At 42.4% G+C, this 20,034-nt stretch overlaps 1 protein-coding gene across 1 annotated transcript in view; it reads right to left on the reverse strand.

Moving 5' to 3' along the window:
- The window catches only part of STK26 (serine/threonine kinase 26), a 55,395-nt gene extending 50,547 nt beyond the window's left edge, over positions 1-4,848 (reverse strand). Inside the window, exons 1-2 of the mRNA XM_040468157.1 lie at positions 4,712-4,848; positions 4,455-4,605 (exon numbers count right to left, since the gene is read on the reverse strand). Of these exons, the coding sequence (XP_040324091.1) occupies positions 4,455-4,496 (42 nt within the window). The 5' untranslated portion in view covers positions 4,497-4,605; positions 4,712-4,848. The remainder of the gene's footprint in view (positions 1-4,454; positions 4,606-4,711) is intronic.
- Between the last annotated feature and the right edge of the window lie 15,186 nt (positions 4,849-20,034).

Here is a 20,034-nt window from a genome sequence, read left to right on the forward strand (position 1 = left end):
ATATAGTAAATGCTCAGTCAGTGTCTGATGAATGACTAAAGCTCCAGATCTGTACCTTCGAATTTTTTTGGACATTTTTTTAAACAGCCTTATATGAGGCACATTGATATACAAAAAAATTGTACACATTTAATGTACATAATTTGATGAATTTGGACATACACAGACACCTGTGAAAACATCACCACCACCAAGGTGATAGACATTTTGTTTTACATTTTCACTTCATCATCCCATTGTTGCTTCAAACCTCACAGGTCTAGAACAGAAATCATTAACTTCCTACCAGATCTGGCTCTTCCCCTTGATTTTCCAATTTCTTTCATATGTACCATAATTCTTCCAGTTTCTCATATTCAACACCATAAAACCTTTGATTTCTCCTTCTATAATTAGGTAAGTATTAAGTCTGGTAATCATATTTTTTTCTTCACAGTACTGGCCATGTGCAAAGCCATCAGTCAATGGGAGGTCCACTGCTTCTGTACAGATATGACCATCCCATTGAAATAGCCTCAGTAGATCCAACTGCCTCAAGACTCTCAATCCTCCAGGTCATCTATTCATCCAATCTTGAGATTTCTCTTCCTATATATAATTTCGTTGATTGAGCCTCCTTTACTCAGAAATGTTCAATGACTAGTCCAAAGGCCAAAGTCCTTCCTTAGCATGCAATAACCACCATAATCTGGACCCAGTCACGTTTTCCACTCTTACCTCCTATTATTTCTCTAGAGGAATTCGTCATAATCCAACTGATTTTCTCTCACTCTCAAAGACTGTGTGTGCATGCACACTCGTGCCGGTGTGCCTTTCCCTGTCTCCATGCTTTTGCTCAGGTTACATTCCTGCTTAGAAATGCTCCCCAATATGGACCCCAATAATCCTTAGTGGTCAGTTTACCTTCTGTAAGCCTTCAACTCCTCCAGTCGGAAACTTCTATTCTAGAAAAGGTCTTACAGATTTTTGCATTATTTTATATTTCATGTACTGGATTTAACTCCCCAACAACGTTTTAAGACCTTCAAGGGCTACAGATCATGCAGTGTACTTCTGTATCCCTCCCAGAACCCAGGCACTAGGTTCACCAATGCAAGGCACTGTTTTCCCTCTCTTTAGATAAAAAGTCTTCAATAATGTGTTCATTACTTCTTATGTTTCATTTCCAATTCACATCTCAAATAACAACCACCAAAAAACTGTACCACCTTGATGTACTTAAAGATACATGAAGGCCAGTTTGTAAAGTCTTTAATAGAAACTGAAAAAATTTTTCACAAGAGGCATAACATAAAGCATAACATAACACCACTTAGTACTCCAATTCAGTATTTAACATCTCCCACCTACAGTTTATGAAAGATTTAACAACCTATTTAGAATACTTGTCTTAAATACTAATGCAGGTTCGAAGGGAAAATATTTTAAACTTCAGCATAACTAATAACTGAAAACTTCAAAGAAAAAATGTTTTAAATCATTAAAGAGTAAATATTTGAGTGGAAAGAAACAGGTTTATTGGTTTATTACCTTTTTTTTAAGTTGTGCCTTAAATATTTTTCAGGAGTTTAGCTCCTGGTATGGAAAATTCCTTTAGGTATACACTAACAAAGGTAAGCGCAAATTAAGTCCAAAACAAATTCATACCCTCAACATTTGGTGTAATGGGGCAAAAATGTTCGTTACCACAATATTGAGAAATATCAACAATATGAGTTTGAATAACTAATTCATAAGGAAGAGTTTGAACTGGACCAAATCCTGGGTTTTCTTTCGTCACTCCAAGTTTCTTTTCTATTTTAAACTAGTGGCAACAGAAATTTCTTTGTTCGAAAGTCAGGAATGCTGGAAGTCTTAAGTGATAGAACAGGTAGCCCGGCTTCTACTTCACGTCTCTCCTCAGGGAGAGAAAAACACTGTGGATAAAGTAATTTTGTTTTTATTTCTGGAAAAATCATTTTTTTCCATCAATCTTCACAATGCTCTAAAATAAACTGTTAAAAAGTTATGGGCTGGTCCACCACTTCACCCTGATTTCTGGAAATACTATACACTGATTTCCAGAACACATGGCTAACTCAAGTTTTCTTACCACTCGAAGGGTTTAAAAGTTGCTCCTAACTCTTGCACAAAAGTCTAGGAGAATCTTACAAGCTCATGATGTATTTCTGCATCTCTTTTGCAAGATTTCTGAACAAAAGAATAGTAAAAGTAGTCTAGGCTCAAGAGTCACACTGCCTGCCGTCAAATGTACTTTTAGGGTACTGTACAATTTTAACTGTGGAAAATTTTTATGTTGCATCAAATGCTTAAGAACCACATCTACATATAAAATGGAAACGAGCAGTTAAGAATGCACCATTTCATTAAGATGGAGAAAGTGACAAATAAATGTCCCTCTCTTCTTTGCTAATATTGAGATGACCGCCCTCCCCAAATTATGCGGGACAAAGCAACCACAACATGGGGAAGGCGTAACGTGAAAGGCAGAACTGGTAAGTTAAAAGATGTGATTCCCATTCTAAACCACCTTAATTACGATTTAAAAATTCAAGAGATAAGGAACTCAGACAAGTAAACAAAGCAGGGAGCGGTAAGGAATACTGAACAGCAAGCAGGTCCAAAGCCATATAAATCAAATCAAGACAAATCAAATAAGGGCCAGAAACCACACAAATTAAATAAAGACGAACGGAATAAAGACCAGAAACCATTTTCTCCTCAGGACAGAGTTCCCCAGAATCACAAACTTGACGAGCGCGAGGCACTCGCTCTGCTGACGCACGCACACACAATGGAGACAGAAGCATGGAGACCCTCAGAGGCAAACTTGCCAACCGTGTCGTACTACTCTCACACACTGGAAAGGAGAGCACGGTGGGAAAGTCTTCGCACTCCTTCCACATCAGACGGAGCAAAACTGGACTCAGTATTGCAAACTACTAATCTCTTGCTACAATCAAAGGCAGGCTGAATGATGGGGGGGGGGGGCGGGGCGGGGGGGGCTGCGGGGGGCGGCCGGCTGGGGGGTGGCCTGAGAAAAAAGTTTGAGGCTTTGTGTAAAGCCTGAATGGATTAACCTTTTAAAAAGCCCTAATATTTCTCATTTCCTGTTTTCTTCCTCTCTTATTTTTTTAAATTAAATACACACCGACTTCCTGGGACTCGACACAGACGTGCCCTATATTCAGCGAAGAAGCCTGGTGCTTAGTCCGCACAGGAGTCCTAGGCTCGGTACGTGCCCCACACAAATGGTCCTTTTGTGGGAAAGTACTTTTAAAATTGTTTTGTGACCGTGCATAAATGTGACCAATTGCTTTAAAAAAAAAATGAATTCCACGCATCAGTTAGTAAATTGAGGCCCCGATCCACAGCGCTTTGACTTTTACCAGAAACATAAAAGTCTTTTACTAGAAACCGTGTCTATTTACCACTCTAAACGTTTTTTCTGAACTTGAAAAACATCTGCTTTCACATTTTTGGAAGATAATGAGGGATTGAGGCTTTCGTGTTTCTAGTCTCTGATCTGTTGATAAATGCGTTGTTTAGGATATCTGGCAAAGGAAAAAAGTGAATGCTTAAAAGTTAGTAGACCTGGATAACACTTAGCACGTAGCTTGAAATGCACCGGTTTAAAAACTTAACCGCATAAAAAGTGTAGGGACACAGCTTATTCCTTCTTGAAGAAAATGAAAATATAATGGGGGGGGGGGGGGCTGGGTAAATCTCCAATAAGAAGTTGGGTCCCTTGCAGTAGTCCCCCGTCCAGGACAAAAAGCTTCCTTTAACCACATGCAACAGTCGTGCAGTGGGAAAGGCAGGGGGAGGGGGCTGTGGAGTCATCACCTCGGCCACTCCGACACCGGACCCTGCATTTCTCACGCCACACTAAGGGCTGCGCCAGGTGGGGGAAAGAGACAGAACTTAGCCCTTAAGAAGCAAACACCAAAAGGGGAAAAGAAGTCACCTCGCTCTTCGCTCTACGCACACAGGAAGAGGCCAATTCAATGCCGCCGCCACCGACACCCCCTTGTCTTGCTCCGCCCCGACTTGTGTGTGCGGGGGCGGGGGGCGCACGACTTGCGTTTTACCCCACAAATTCCGAGACACCTCCATCTCTCCGGAGTTAAGACCTCCCACCTCCACGCCCCCCCCTCCCTCCCCAGCCGGACCACGCTCTGCAGGCGCAGGTGTCTGGATCTGGCCTATTTTTATGCTCCCCCGCCCTCCCCCCCGCACCTCGCCGCGCGCGCCGTCCCTCCCGGCCCTCCCCGCGCAGTGCACCAGGCTAGTCGAAACGCCGGGAAAGCTTCGAGCCTGACTCCCGGGTCACCTGGCCCCTGCGCCCGGCCCTGCCTTCAGGGGAGCCCCAGGGCCGCCCGTGGTCGCTGGGGACCGCGCACCGGGCTCCGGGGCAGTCACGTGGTCGGCGGAGGCGGCCTGGGCTTCCTCACCTGCATCCCGGGAACTTGCACAGCCACCGGTGAGTGGGCCATGAAGGCGACGGCTGCTCCGCACTGCTCCTGCGGCGGTGGCGCCCTGGGCTCGGACTGGCTCCTCCTCCGGGGGGTAGCTCGCGGCCCTCCCAGGCTTTTCGACCCGGGCCTGGAAGGACACACAGAAGTGGGGTGACCGGGCTGGTGGCTCGTAGCCCCGGGCTGGGGCGGGGGGGGGTGCGGTTCGCTGCGCGACTGCCCGGGACTCAGTCTACCTTTCTGGCGCCTGCCTGCCGCTGTTGCCGCCGCCGCTCCTCCTCCCGAACGCGGGGCGCGGCGTGTGGCGGTGGCCGGGACCTGGGCTCGAGTGATGCCGCTCTTCTGCGCCTCGCCGCTTTAGGAAGAGGAGGTGGAGGCGCCCCAGCAACCCGCCCGCCCGCCGGGCCCGGGAGGCGGTTGGGGGCGGTTCCGCCGTTGGCCCTGCCCCCGTCCTGCAGCCGGGCGGTGTCAGGAGCGCCGAGGCTCCTTGCGGTGCGGGGCTGTGGCTGGGCTGGCCGGAGCCGGCGAAGGGGACTCCCCCGGCACGCGGAGAGGAGAAGCCGGGGGCTGGGGGACCCGGCACACGGCTCGGCCTGGGGAGGGAACGGAAGAGTTTGGGTGACCCTGGGGGTAGAAAGGGCGTCCCAAACGCGGCCACGTTGCAGGCAAGCGTTCGAAGCTGGGGCGCACGCAGCCTCGGAGACGACTTGAGATGAAACTTGGGGCGTGTTGGAAGTCCCTCTTGGCTCCCCGATCTAGTCGACGGCGGGGGTACGGAGAGCCGCCCAGTCGGCTGACCCCTTACTCATTCCCGCGGCCGGGTCTCCCTAGGCTGGGGCCGCGCGTCCGGGCGGATCCGTAGGCGCTCGCCGGCTTTCCGGATTCCCCGCCCCCAGATATGCTTCAGGTGACTTGAACCTGAGGCTCCCCTGCCTTTTGGGCTGTCGGTTGGTGGAGGGCGGTCAGACTGGTGCTTCTCTTCCCAAGTTCTGCACTTGGAAGAGAGAGAGAAATTGGAAAACAGTGCCTCAGCAGAAACATTAATGAGGATAATAGAGGCATAGAGCAGGAGACTGGATGATTAGCAGTACGCATTATGGAGCTCCACATAGGCAGCAGTGGTACCAGCAATTCCCTGTCTCCGCTCCTTCCACTCCAGCAGGGAAACCGGCCCTTTTGAGAACACCCTAATGATAACAGCAGTAATAGTGATAATAATAACAATTACCGAACTCTCATCATGAAGGCACTTCTGGGGATCAACCAGGGTTAATTACATTTCAAAATGCAGTATCTAAGTGCCAGCTTAAGATTGAAGTTCCTTACATTGCAGGTTGTTACAGTTCTGTACCCAACGCTCACTAAAACAGACACTCACTAAAAGTTTTTTTTGTTCCATCTGTTGCTTTCGAACCCTTCTCAAAGGAGCATTTTTTAAATTGTTATCAATGTAATTGTTATTAATGGCTGCCACTATCTTCCTGTCAGGGACTGCTAAGTGCTACATACATGTTATGTGATTGAATCTTTACAAGGTCCCTGCTGTTTTACAGATGATAAAAAGGCCCAGTGGGGTTAAATAATTTGACTGAAATATCACACAGTTAAGAAGTGGTAGAGCTGGAGATCCAAACCCAAGTGCCTCTAACTTTTAAGATCTACTCTCTTAGCAACTGTGAAGTATGCAATACAGTATTGCTAACTGTAGTCACCTTGCTGTACATTGCATCCCCAGAACGCATTCATCATCTTTTTAAAAAATTTTTTTAATGTTTATTTATTTTTGAGAGAGAGAGAGAGAGTGTGAGTGGGGGAGGGGCAGAGAGAGAGAGGGAGACACAGAATCCGAAGCAGGCTCCAGGCTCTGAGCTTTCAGCACAGAGCCCAACGCGGGGCTCAAACTGAAAAGCCGTGAGATCATGACCTAAACCGAAGTCGGGTGCTTAACTGACTGAGCCACCCAGGCGTCCCGAACTCATTCATCTTCTAACTGGAAGTTTGTACGCTTTGACCACCTTCACCTATGTCCCCTCTCTCCTGCCCCTGGCAACCACCAGTCTACACTCTGTTTCTGTAAGTTTGGTATTTTTTTTTTTTGATCTTACAGTATTTAGTCTCTCTCTGAATTCTTTTCTCTTAGCATAAAGTCCTCAAGGTCCATCCATTATGTCACTAATGGCAGGATTCCCTTCTTTTTCATGGTTGAATAGTATTCCATTGCATATATATCCATCATATTTCTTTATCCATTCAGATGATAAAGGATATAATTCCATTCTCCTTATTCCTAGTTCCCCAAGTCCAGGCCCTCACAACTTCTAACCTGGTGATCGGCCAATCCAATCTCCATTCCCCACCAGCCCAACTCACACTCAATGGTCCAACCTGACCAGAAACCTGCAGTGCCAACTAAACTTTAATGTCCTTAGAAGTTCCCTAGGATTCTTTTTAAAGTGCAGATTTTGATTGAGCAAGTCTGGAATAGGTCCAGATTCTGCATCGCTAACAATTTCCCAGGGGGTGCCAATACTGGTGATTCTTAGGCAACACTTTGGGTAGCAAGGGCCTGAATCTCAAGTCCCACCCCCATGGAACATTCCTCATTGCTCCAAACCCTCCTTCAAACCCCTCCTTTTGCATGTTGGCAGAAGTGCTCAACACTGTAGTTCTTTCTTCTTCTTTCATGGATTTCATTTGTTTGGTTCTGCCCAACAAGATGATTTACTCCCTGAGACCAGAGATCCAACTTGTCTTACATAAGAATTATTCAGGTAGAATATCAGTTTTCTGAGGGCAAGATGTTCATCTGGTTTGTTGATTGCTGTATCCTCAGAGCTTAGAACAGTGTGTGGCACATAGTAAGCCCTCAGTAGGTATCTGTTGAATGAATGAATGAATGAGTTTTCTTTGAAGTCCTCACTGAGGTTGGTATAGTGCTGGGCAAATAATGGGTACACTGTATGTTTTATTGATGCTTGGCTAAACAACCAGGCACTGCTCTTGTTAAATCTTTAAATTGTTCACTTTCCTGTAGGTTACACGGTTAATATTTGTGTGTCCTAAATTCTTTCCAGTTACTTTAATTTCGCAAGTACCTAAGAGTGAGTTGTGTAATTTTAATAAATAAGCAAATTAAGCCTGAGAAGCCACTTTCCCTGACATCATTCTGAACCAGTTATGTAAGAATGTGGAAGACTGAATGCTAAATTTTGAGACCTGAACTATTGAGGCATTTCCTTAAAAACACTGCTTTTGAGATCGTAGTAAACTTTCTGGCCCCTATTTAGGTATGCTGCTACTTAATAAACGATCTTTTGTTGTCATTATGCTTGATAGAGATCACTCGAGTTGTGACATAGAGTTCATTGTGGTTTGATTATGCTTTTTCATGAATAAATATATAAATATACATATAAATATGTATAAATATATGTATATAAATATATACATATATATATTTCTTAATTGAAATAAAGTGATGAGAAATTCATGTGTGCTTTTGTTACTCCCCACCAAGAAGGACACTTGAATATTTTACGTCAGAATGTCAGCCCAGTGTCCAATAATATGTTACCATGTATTCCCCCAACTTGATGGAATTAAGTTCCTTGAGGGGAGGCACCACACCTTATGCTCTTTAGTAGTCCCATAGAGTGTAACTTGTGCCTCAGATTGAATTTGGTACCTGCTTGATTGATGTGACCTGAGTGGCTGTGAATACTTAATAAGTGTATAAATAAAGTAAGATTATATAGAGATTAAGCAAAGTCAGGGAATTCCAAGTTAGACAGTGTCCTTAAGCCCAAGAAAACTTAATTTAAATTTACAATCCGTAGTTTCAATTTCCTATATCCTCAGTATTAACTATTTAACTTTACACATGTTTGTAAGTATTTACTGAGTGGACCGGTTCATAGCTAAAGTGTAGGTAGATGGAAATGGCCAAACTTTTATATGGGCAATAGTCAGGTAATAATGTATTAGGGCTATGGTTCTCGACCAGAGGCAATTTTCCCTCCTGGAGATATTTTTGGTTTTCACAAATGCGGAAAAAAGGATGCTACTGGGAGTCAGTAGAGGCCAGAGATGCTGCTAACCATACTCCAGTGCACAAGAGAGCCCTCACAACAAAGGATTACCCAGTCCAAAATGGCAGTCGCGCCAAGGTTGGAGAAACCATGCTCTATACTCTTTCATTAAGGCTTAATAACCAAGAAACAGACTTGGGAAGCGCCATTCCCTGAGAATTTCAGTTCAGTGTGTGGCTGGGGCAACAAACAAACAAACAAACAAACACACAAACAAAAAACAACAACCCAAGAGGCGCCTAGGTGGCTCAGTTGTGAAGTGTCCGAATTTGGCTCAGGTCATGATCTCATGATTTGTGGGTTAGATCCCCACATTGGGCTCCATGCTGACAGTGCAGAGCCTGCTTGGGATTCTGTCTCTCCCCCTCTCTCTCTGCCCCTCCCTCACTCTCCCTCTCTCAAAATAAATAAATAAGCTTTTTAAAAAAGCAACCCAAAAAGCCACTACCAACAATGAGTACTCCACAAGATATTAGGCCACATCAAGGGGGTACTGGAAACAAAGCAGTATTTTTATATTACCTGTGTATAAAACCATGGATCACCCTTCCCCCCGAAGGGTGAATACTACCTAATGAAAAACAATATTGAACAGAAAATAACCTTAAGAAAAATTTAATGATTTGCTTAAAAACTACTTAATCATGGAGCAGGTTATTATGTACTAGACATTACCTAGGAGCCTTCAAATATGTTACCTCATTGAGTTAAATTCGACCTCTTACTCCACTTGACAAAATTTAGAGGTAGGGTTTCACATTTTGGACTTTTAACATTTTGAACCTTATTCGATAACTACATTGAAATGTAAAATGTGTACAAATGTATGAAGTACAAGGCCAATTGATCCAGTTATCTGAATTTCTTTCACTTATCTGAATATTTGAAATGAAAGGAAATGCCCTTGGTAATTCTAGAAGCTCACCATCCAGTGATAGGAATATTTTGATTCAAGCTGCTAGACTCTGTACCGATATTTGGAAGTACAACATTCAAGGGTCCTTTTTTCAAATATGTAAAAGCTTGTGTGATACCTCAAAACTCCTCTTTACTCTCTGTGTGTATCAAATTGGAAACCGTGACAGAATAGTTCTTGCATATGTTGGAGCCTCACTGTTGTTCCAGCAAAGCATCATGAGAAAAACCTGTTGAATGGGTTCTCTGTCAAGGAGCATTAAGCCTTTGGGAGCTTGCACAGGACTCTACCATAGTATCACTTGTAACAACAACTACTATCTAAGACTCGGCACCGCCGAATTTTCTTGCTAGCTTTACTTCCTGGTGCTACTGAGGGGAATAGAGCCACAGAGGAGGTGGGTGGAAGCGGATGCTGCTTAGGTGGTTTCCTGCTTATAATATTTCTTCTCATGTTTGCTAACTCACTTTGAAATATTTGCATGTAGGTACTGAAACGATTGAGCTCATTACCTCTTGCCGTAACCAATTGGTTCTAGAACTGAGAGAGGTAAATGTGGCCCAGGAACATTTCATTCCCGTGTCGAGGTAGGAGTCAAAAGATGGAATGTTAAGACGTATCCTCCTGGTTCTGGTTTTGCCGCCTGCCCAAATTCCCACAGGACTCCACTGTTGATGTTTAGAGGCCTTGGAGCTAAGGGGAAGGCTCTCAGAACCCCACATGCCCTCACTCCCAGTCTTCTCCATGTTGGCTGAGCCCCGGCTTCCCACACCAGCCGTCTTGTAAGGATAGTTTTGTGTTGCCATTAGGAACACAAAGACTGGGGAGTTTCTTAGGAGAGATTCTTTTGGGAGACTGGGCTCTTTGTAATGAAGTCAGGTAACTTCTTTGAGCTCTGCGGGGTGCAGGTTTTAGCTGTAGGAGAACCCTTCATGTGTTACCATGAAATGGTGCTGAACAACCAGTTTGGGTGAGACTTTCCCCCTCGGAATTAACTTTTTAAAATGGATTGAATCAACTGCTTCTTCTTTAATTTGTAGGCTTCTCGAGAAAACAGTTCTAGTCAAAGGTGGCAGTTAAAAACAGGAAAAAAACTGGCAGTAGAGACCAAATCGGAAGTGACTGTGCCATCAGCTCACACTGGGGAAAAGGAAGTTGTTGCTGGGACCTCTAAGAAAGGCAGTTGGGTAAAATTACCACCCTTCAACTTGCTTGCTGAGCTTCTGTCACCCTGTGGTCAAAGCTCCCGTAGTTTTGTTCCTGCTGTTCTCAAGAGAACATGAACAGAGCGGGGGAATAACAGGCCGCCCATGCAGGACTATTATCAGGGACTACCAGAAGTTTCTGGGGGCAGAAGTCAACATTGTAGACAAACAAAGCTTCCACCCTACTCATTTTTTTTTCCCCTGCCAAACTGAAAGTTTAAGATTAGTAAAAAGTCAGTATGTTATCCCATGAGGCCCACGACGAGGGTCCAACTGCAGGCTGTGACAGGGTGTTTTTTGCTGAGAGATAGAAGGCAGAATGTCTTTTTATACTTGCACTTGGGCTGCAGAGACAGCCTAGGCCACACAATCTTTCCCTTTTTCCTTTTCCTTCTCCTCTGTTCTTTTCTTTCTTATTTCTTGAGCACAGTGCTAGGAGCTGTGCTGAGAGCAGGGAATACAAAGAAATCCAAGAACTTTGCTTCCTCGCAGGAGAACACCATAAGAAACAAGGAGCACTCAAAGTGATACATGATTAGAGTAGCACAACATTCAAAAATGCTCTGGCAACTGGCACCACAGAGCAATGCATTTTATCTGTGTACATCCTGGAAGGCTTCACAAAAGAGGTAATATTTGAACTAAGCCTTGAAAAATGGATAGGAGGTAGCCAGGAAAAGTCTTGGGGAGAGCATTCCAGATAGAAGGAACAGCACAAACAAATGCCTAATCTGGGTAGTGGATCCCCCATCACCCAATGACCTAGTTAAAATCTAGATACCATGCTCCATTCATATAGATTCTAATTTTGTAGATGTGAGATGGAGAAAAGGCATGTGTATTTTGTGACCAAAAAAAAAACCAAAAAACAAAAAACCAAAAAACAAAACAACTCCACACTGAAACAACTCCTTGGGTGATTATGATGTGTCCTCTTGGTTATGAACCACTAGCTTAGGGGAATGACAAGATTTCTCTCGGGACTAGCTGGTAGTTTGGTTTAACAGGCAGAGGTACAGAGTATGTGAGGCATCTTGGTAATGAGGTTGGAAGGGGAAGTGAGGGACAGACCTTGAGCCTTGTGTGCCATGCCAAAGACTTTGGACTTGATCCTGTAAGCTCCTAGGAGTAATGAGTGGTTTTAAGGAAGAGAGGAGTCTGCTCTAGATTTGTATGTTCAAAAAATAAAAACAACCCCCCCTCTGTGGTCAGTACAAAAAGGTCAGATTGGTTATGGGAGAGACTGGAAGCAGAGGGACCTATTAAGAGGCCATTAGGAAACATTTATAAAAGTACAGGAGAAGGACTAAGCTAAATTTATGGCTTCAAGAATAAAGAGGAGGGGATAGCGTCCAGAAACAATTTGGGGGTGGAATCAACAGCATTCAGTTGATTGGAAGTGGCCAGGACTAGAGGGAGAGGTGTAAAATGCCAGAGACATGTAGCTTAGGGAAATGGGTAAATGCTGATGCCTGGAACTGAGCCAGGGAATACAGAAGGAGGACCGGGTTTGGGGAAAAGACAAGGCGTTGAGTTTGGGTGTACTGAGTTTGAAGTTCCTGTACGATATCCAAGAGGAGATGTCCAAAAGGCAGTTAAAAGTAACAAGAGGTCAGATTGCAAAAATAGATTGAGAATTGCAGAGAGAAATCCTTTGTAACCTGATGGCAAGTTGTCAATAAAGGATGTAAAAAATAGAAACCAAGTTGGAACCTTTCACTTCCTATTTTGAGAGTCACTTCTTGAATAGTTGTCCTATGTTTTGGTCCGGTGAGATGCTGCCTGTGCCTACCGACATTGTATCTATGTATAGAAAGCACACCATTTTCTTCAAAGTAATGATTGTTAATCTCATCTGTATAAGATTATATTACTAAATATTTCTGCCGTGTTCCTGCATATGTTGATTGTCCTTGGAATGCATGATAATGACAGCAAAGAAAAGAATGGAGTAAAGGACAGGAGTGATGTGAAGAGATCTGAATGCTATGTTGCCAGGTTTTCTGGGATGGTTTTCTTGCATGCAACTGTAAAATAGATTATTGTGCGCCAGAGCAGTTTGTATTATATTTCCCCTCCTACACTCAGAAGAAAATGAGGTGGGAGATGATATGCATGCCTGGTTTCATGAAGCCAAGTTAGTGTCTTCTACAATGGAAGGAAAAACAGGAACAATTTATTGCAATCTAAAGCACAGATTACTGGCAAAGCCATGTTACTTGCCTGCTGTGAAAGAGCACAGCAACTTTAGTTAATATTTCTCCAATTTTTCAGAATCATTCATACTATTCTGGTTCCTCCATTCTTTCTGTGCTATTGCCCTTTTATGAAACTTCACACATCCTGATAGTTTACCATATGTGACAGTAAGCATTCAAGTGGCTAAATGCCAGCTTGAAATTAACATAGATAAATCATGCTTTTCATATAAATTGGGAAAATGGCGGTAGACATTTCTAATATGAAATCATGAAAGCAGATACAAATAGATTATATTCTAAATGTTTTGCACAATGCACTTTATTATGTGTTTGGGTTTTTCTCAGGTGTTACAAGAAACTGGAACATACCAGCTCTTAAATTTTAATGTAACTTTTGCATCTGACAATATACAGATTCCTGTGATGCAAATATAGAGAAATGAGTGCTTACTATGTTGTGAAGGATGGATTTAGTTCATGAAATATATACTTAAAAAAAAAAGGTATTTTCTTATTTTTTTCCAGACTCTCAAAGCATTAGAAGGTTATTGCTGTATGGAAAGGTCATTTATATGAACAATAGCAGGAGAAACTGTGTCTGGGTTGTAAAATGCTGAGTTATTGAATACGTTTCCTAGTAAAAAAGTAAGGTATTCCATGTGAGTATGCATAACAAAACACTTCAGTATTGCTCTCCCACTTTCGCGCTGCACCTAGTAAATGAGGTATAAAGTAATTCTTTTGTAGTCCTTTTTTGTTTTAATGTTTGTAAATGTTTATTTTTGAGAGAGAGAGAGAGAGAGAGAGAGAGAGAGAGACTAGGGGAGGAGCAGAGAGAGAGGGAGACACAGAATCCGAAGCAGGCTCCAGGCTCTGAGCTGTCAGCACAGAGCCCAACGCAGAGCTCGAACTTACAAACCATGAGATCATGACCTGAGCCAAAGTTGGATGCTTAACCAACGGAGCCACCCAGGCGCCCCTTTCATTGTCCTTTTTAAAGCAGGACCCCAAGCCAAACTTGTATTCATGTAACTAGAAAATTCGGTAATCAAGAGCTATAGTTTGTGTAGTGCTTGCTCTGTGTCAGGCATGGTTGCAATTTACATATATTTCCATGTCATTCTCACCACAACCCCATGGGCTATCATGATATTCCTATTTTACAGGTGACAAAACTGAGGCACAGAGAGATGAAGTAACTCATCCAAGGTAGGATTGCCATATAAAATACAGGATACCCAGTTACATTTGAATTTTAGATTACTGATGAAAAAAATCCTACATGAGACATACTTTTACTGAAAACATCATTATTTATCTAAAATTCAAATCTAACTGGTCGTCCTGTATTTTTCCTTGCTAAATCTGACAGTTCTTCAAGCCAAGGTCATATAGCTCTTAAGGGGTAGAGCTAGAATTTGAACCAAGGGAGTGTGACATCAGGATTTATGCTTTGAACTGCTAGGCTTCTACTGATTATAAGAAATGGAGGGCAGAGAGATTCATTTTCTCTATGGGGAATATTGAAAAAAAATCATGACTAATGAATACCTCATGGGCAAGATCACAGGTCTGTAAGTTTGAATTTATTTTAATTTACTCTGATTGTTAATATCATTTAGCTGCAGCATTTTTTAGTGAGAATTTTTGTTCTAAGAGTGATAAGATCCATAACATTTTGAACTAATTTTTCCTTCAGTGCTCTCTGATAGGAGAGGTTAAAGAAAAGGCGTGCTTCACTGTAATGAATGGAATTAACTGATCAGTACTGTTGTTCAAAACGTGTTTTTTTTTCCTTTACAAAGCAGCTTTATGTTGTTTATAAAGAGTACGGGCTTTCTTTCAGTTAAGAGTTTTCTAAAAGACACATACAGGATATATTTACTCACACCATTTTCTTCTTTCTTCCTTTGAAATTTTTACTCTAAAACAGGCAAAGGGACATCTACTTTTTGAAAGGTAGTACAATTTAATGTGGGAGGGGGATGTGGACCTTGGAGCCAGACAGACCTTATTAAGTTTTGTGAGCTTGATATCTGAGCCTCATTTTCTCCATCTGCAAAATGGGAGTTGTGAATGCCTCCTTTGAATCCTGGTGGTAAGGGCTACATGAGATGATGCACATAAACTGCTCTAATGTGATACCTGGTCCAGAGTTGACACGTTACACTTTCTGTTCCCCTCCCTGTCCACTTGCCTCCTCCCCAGGGCCTTCACTATACTCAGTAACCACCCCCCCCCCCCCCCATGAATCTTTGAAAAATCTAAACCTTATTTACGAAAGCATCTTAACTTGCTCAGAAGTTACAGAGCAATCAGGGGTAAAATCAGTTGGAATCTAGAGTGACTAAAATGTTTTCCTTCATTCCATGATTTTTTGAATGCCTGAAATGTTTAGGTGACAACAAAAAAACTACATTGTGATTTCTGCTCTTAGAGATTAATGCAAGAATTTTTAGGGTGTTTTTTTTTAACAATGAGAATATTCTTAGAGTTTCATGTTAGGGTTTATATACTTTAGCCTCATGGGGAAACTCACCATGGACATCTCTGAGAGACATACAGAGGCGTCAAAAGAGATGGCAAGGGAAGGGAAATCATCATTAAAGCATTTTCCTGCATGTATGTGCATATGCATTGAGGCAAGGGGTGGTGGATATATAATGAAGGGAAATACAAAAGTAAGTGCAGTTAGGGTCGAATACAAAGTCGCCATCAGATTAGGAAACAACGTTGCTACTGAAAACAATCAATTCTGAGAGGTGGTATATAGTGTGCTCGTTAAGAATATGGACCTTGGAGCCAGACTGCTTAGGCTGAAGTCCCAATCTTGTTTACATACTAGCTCTGTGATCTTCAGCAAGTGACCTAGTTTCTCTGTACCTCAGTTTCCTCATTTGTCAAACGTGGGTAATAAAAATACCTACCTACTTAAGTTGATTTAAGGGCTTAAATGAGTGTTATGTCTTCTTTAAACTTTTATTGAAGTGTGCCATCCATATGGAAAGCTGCCCAAATCCTAACTGTCAAACAACTCAGTGAATTTTTACCAAGTGAACACATTCATGTATCTGTCCCCCACAGCAAGAAACAGAATGCTACTGCACCCCAGAAGTCACCTTGATGCCCTCATCCAGTCACTACCTCCTCCAGCCCAAACGTATCCACTTCCTTGTCTTCGAATATTGTGGGTTCCTATTGCCTATCTTTTAACTTTGAATGAGGATCTACATAATGTGCTTAGTTAGAACAGGGCCTGGCACATAGTAAACACGATAGAAGCTTGACAATATGGTTTTAACAATAACAAGAAATCAAGTATATTTGGAGGGTAGGGTTCTTAATAGGAATAACAAAAAGCAAACTTGTTTTGCTAAACATAAGCTAAAGCTTATGATAATAAAGTATAACAAGCCTCTTTTTAAAACAGTTACAGTTCTTAAAAACATTTTGCTTTCATCAGTTATATCTATTATGTGTTGCATGGTAAGAAAAATACATTCCATTTGGGACAGCACAGAAAACATACCCCCAAACATTGTATTTAGCATGGTCTAACATGAGGATTTTACTCAAATTGTTAAAAGACCAAGAAATGGAAAATGCATTTGGCAGAACCTCTTTTAGGCCTCAGTTTCCTCATTGTAAAATGAAGAAAATTGGTCCATCTCTAAGGTTCTTTCCAGCACTGACATTTAATGATTATATGAAAAAAATTCTTAAAAAGCAAAACCTGGAACCCTCTGAACAATTGTTTTATAGCCAAATAATAAATCTAAAGTCATAGTCAAACAGGACCTTTTGGAAGGAAGGCAGTGGGGTTTTTGTGAGGGGAAAATCATGTCTGACTAATCTATTAGCGCTCCTCAAGAGAGTAAATAACATATGGACAAGGAGGAATGAGGGGATAGAATTTACATAGACTTTTAAAAAAAGCCTTTGACAAGCTTCTGTACTGTTGACTTTTTGTTGTTGTTAAATGAGTCTCTGTGGGATCCGGGGAAACATTCTGTCATGGAAGGCAAGCAACTTACAGAATGAAATGGAGGGTAGGAAAAAGTGGGTGCTTCTGTGGATGAAGAAGTATCAGCATTGACTCCTATGGTCCCAGGTTTATTTAAGTGTCATGAGTGGTATAAAATAAGGTATAAAATGAGGTTTGTAGCTGGATCTAAGCTCTTCTCACTAGTGAAATGCCAAGCTAATGTAGTATAAATGGCAAGGAAGTCTCTCAAAATTGGGGGAGTGGGAAAAGATGAACAATAGATTATCTCAGCAAGGTAAAACATTTACAGGAAAAAAACCATAACTGTATCATACAAATAATAAGATTGTTGTCATTTATGGCTCTGGAAAGAGATCTAGGAGTCACAGATATTTCTGGAACAATTTCAGCTCACTGCACCATTTGGGCCAGAAGGGTCAACAAAATTCTGTGCATCAATAGAAAACGGACTACAAACAGAGTGATACATTATCCTGTTTTTGAAAAACAATTTTTTTAAACCTGGTGCAGCAACACAATGTTTAATTCAGGGGGCTATAAGTCAAGAAAGGCAAAATGGAGCCCAAGGTGGTACAGAGGATGGGCAGCCGGAACAAAGGAATGAGAAGACTCAAAGTATTAGGAGTTTTTAACTCAAAAAGATAAAGATTGAGACAACAACCAAAGTCCATACTAATGTTAGCACTACTAATAATAACTGCTTATTTAGTGCTTGGTGCTGGGCATGGGTCTAAATACTTGACATGTCCTGAGTCACTCAATACCTATTACCCCATGAGGTGGGTTCCACTATTATCCTCACCATAAAAGCATCATGAAGGGTATGTACAGAGTAAATAATGATCAAAACTGTTTACTGGCTAGAGGTCAGCACATACCTTAAAACTCAAAAGAATCAAGTTTAAGAGAAACGAAAAGAATTGAGACTTTATGCACTTGGCAGTAAAACCTAGGGAACTCACCACCTCAAGCAGCAAGTTGAGCTGAAAAGATATTTCAAGAGGGATTTAGGCTGTATTTGTAGACGATAAAACCACGATAGAGAATCTTGTGAAATGTCTTTAACCTTGAGGTTGTCATTAAGGAGGCCAACCACGCCCTCTCCACTCCCACTACCAACATGTCTCTGAGTCCTCCTATAAAAATTCAGGGCTGGATGGACCAGAAATTTGGTCAAGTGAGGCTTTTTGTTTTTAATTATGACACAAGGAGGGGAATAGCATGTGAATTCCTTGTAGATATTTCAAGATGGTTGTAATGTATCCTATACTTGAATCTGTTATCATTAATAGCCTAAAATGCACAGAATCTTATCTAAAGCAAAGCTTTGCCATATAGAAATGGAATCTTTTTTTAAAAATTACTTACAGAAGAATAATTTGCCCCAAGGAGAGTAGGTAGTTTTCCTTTAACACCCATTCCCCAGCCAGCATTAATTTGGGGTTATTTCATGCCCATATTTCTTTACGAAATTATATAAAATCTTAAAAAAATTTTTTTAAATGTTTATTTAGTTTTTTGACAGTAAGAGAGCATGAGTGCACAAGCAGGGGAGGGGCAAGGAGAGAGGGGGACAGAGGATCCAAAGCTGGCTCTGCACTGACAGTAGAGAGCCCAATATGGGGCTCGAACTCACAAACCACGAAGTCATGACCTGAGCTGAAGTCAGACGCTTAGCCTACTGAGCCGCCCAGGTGCCCCTTAAAATTTTTTTTCTTAAAAAATAAAATTAAATTAAAAGCCTACCCATGAAAACTTAGATAGTACCTTCTCTGTCACATCAGGGCTCACAAAACCCAAGGACAGGGCCATCCAGGGCTGCATGGGGCCTCTTCTGTCTTTGTGGTATAACATGGTTAGTTTCCATAGAATACATCAATGCCCTCCGTTGGCTTGGTGACCTCTAGCTTACTGAAACACTGTGTGTGCTACAGGCACACCATGAAAAAGAAACAGGGGAGAGAAGAAAGACTGGGAGTGAACGTCTAGTTCACAGAGAACTAACCTTATCTATGGGAAGGAAGTATGAAAAGAAAAATGAAAAAAACTGGAAAGCTGAGAAACAGAGGAAGGGGAAAAGGACACTTGAAAAGGTAGGATTGTTCTGAAGTCAATGGGAATCATTTAAACAGTGAGAGGGGATTAAATGTGGATTTCAATGCTAACGTGGATAATAGGGCCATAAGCAAATGATGAAGCTGTGGAATCCTTTGAGCTCTCCTACTTCTCGTAGCAGAGTCTCTGCTCTCTGTCCACTCCCCTGACTCTGGCCCTGTGTCTCCCGGCTGCCTAACGCCCATTTCGGCAACTGGTGGCTAAGCCAGTACTGGTTCTAGGCTGTTCTCACCTCTCGGAACCCAAATGTATCTGTGTTTTGCCTGTTTTAGTACACTGGCCTGAGAACATTTTCATCCTAACAGAGAATACTTGTTAAATATGGTTCTCTACTTGTACTTGCAAGTAAAGTGGGAGATTTGGGGAATAGAGGCCTCCTTGTACCCTCAAACAACAGGTGGAAAGCCAACAGCTTTTGTCCATTAGGTAACCACACTGACCATAGGTTTCTTCATCTGTAGAGTGGAGACAATAATGCCTTTTATTTATGTTACGATTGACAACACTTTCCCATACATTTACCTATTTGATCCTCATGGCCACCCTCTGAGGTAAGGATGATTTCTCCATTTGACAGGCAAGGGAACCGAAGCGCATTGAGGTGAAGTAACTTGTGGGATAAATGTGAAAGGGCCAGTGCATAAGGAGAAGACCCAGCTGGCCAAGGTAGTGAGTAGACACATGGTCACAGAAGCTGCCCAGATAGCGGTGCCTGGCACAGAAGCCACGTGGCTGTGTGGAGGCAGTGTGATATCAAGGTTATGCATATGGGCTTCGGATCACAGATCCCTAGATATGAACCCTGGCCCTGTCCCTTATTACCTGAAATCCTTTTGGCAACTCCCTTCTCTGACTCTGCATTTCCTCATTTGGAAGATTCAGATAATAATGTCTACCTTGTGGAACTGTTATGAAGCATTAAACGGAACACTGAGTAGTGTGCTTCGGACAGGGCAGAGCTCCATGAGGAACAGGTGAAAGATGTAGAAGCTCTTAGAATGAGGAGCAGTAGTAATACTTGGTGCATA

This window comes from Herpailurus yagouaroundi, unplaced genomic scaffold (genome assembly GCF_014898765.1).
Source record: "Herpailurus yagouaroundi ecotype Mexico unplaced genomic scaffold, PumYag 67681, whole genome shotgun sequence".
NCBI classification, from domain to species: Eukaryota; Metazoa; Chordata; class Mammalia; order Carnivora; family Felidae; genus Herpailurus; species Herpailurus yagouaroundi.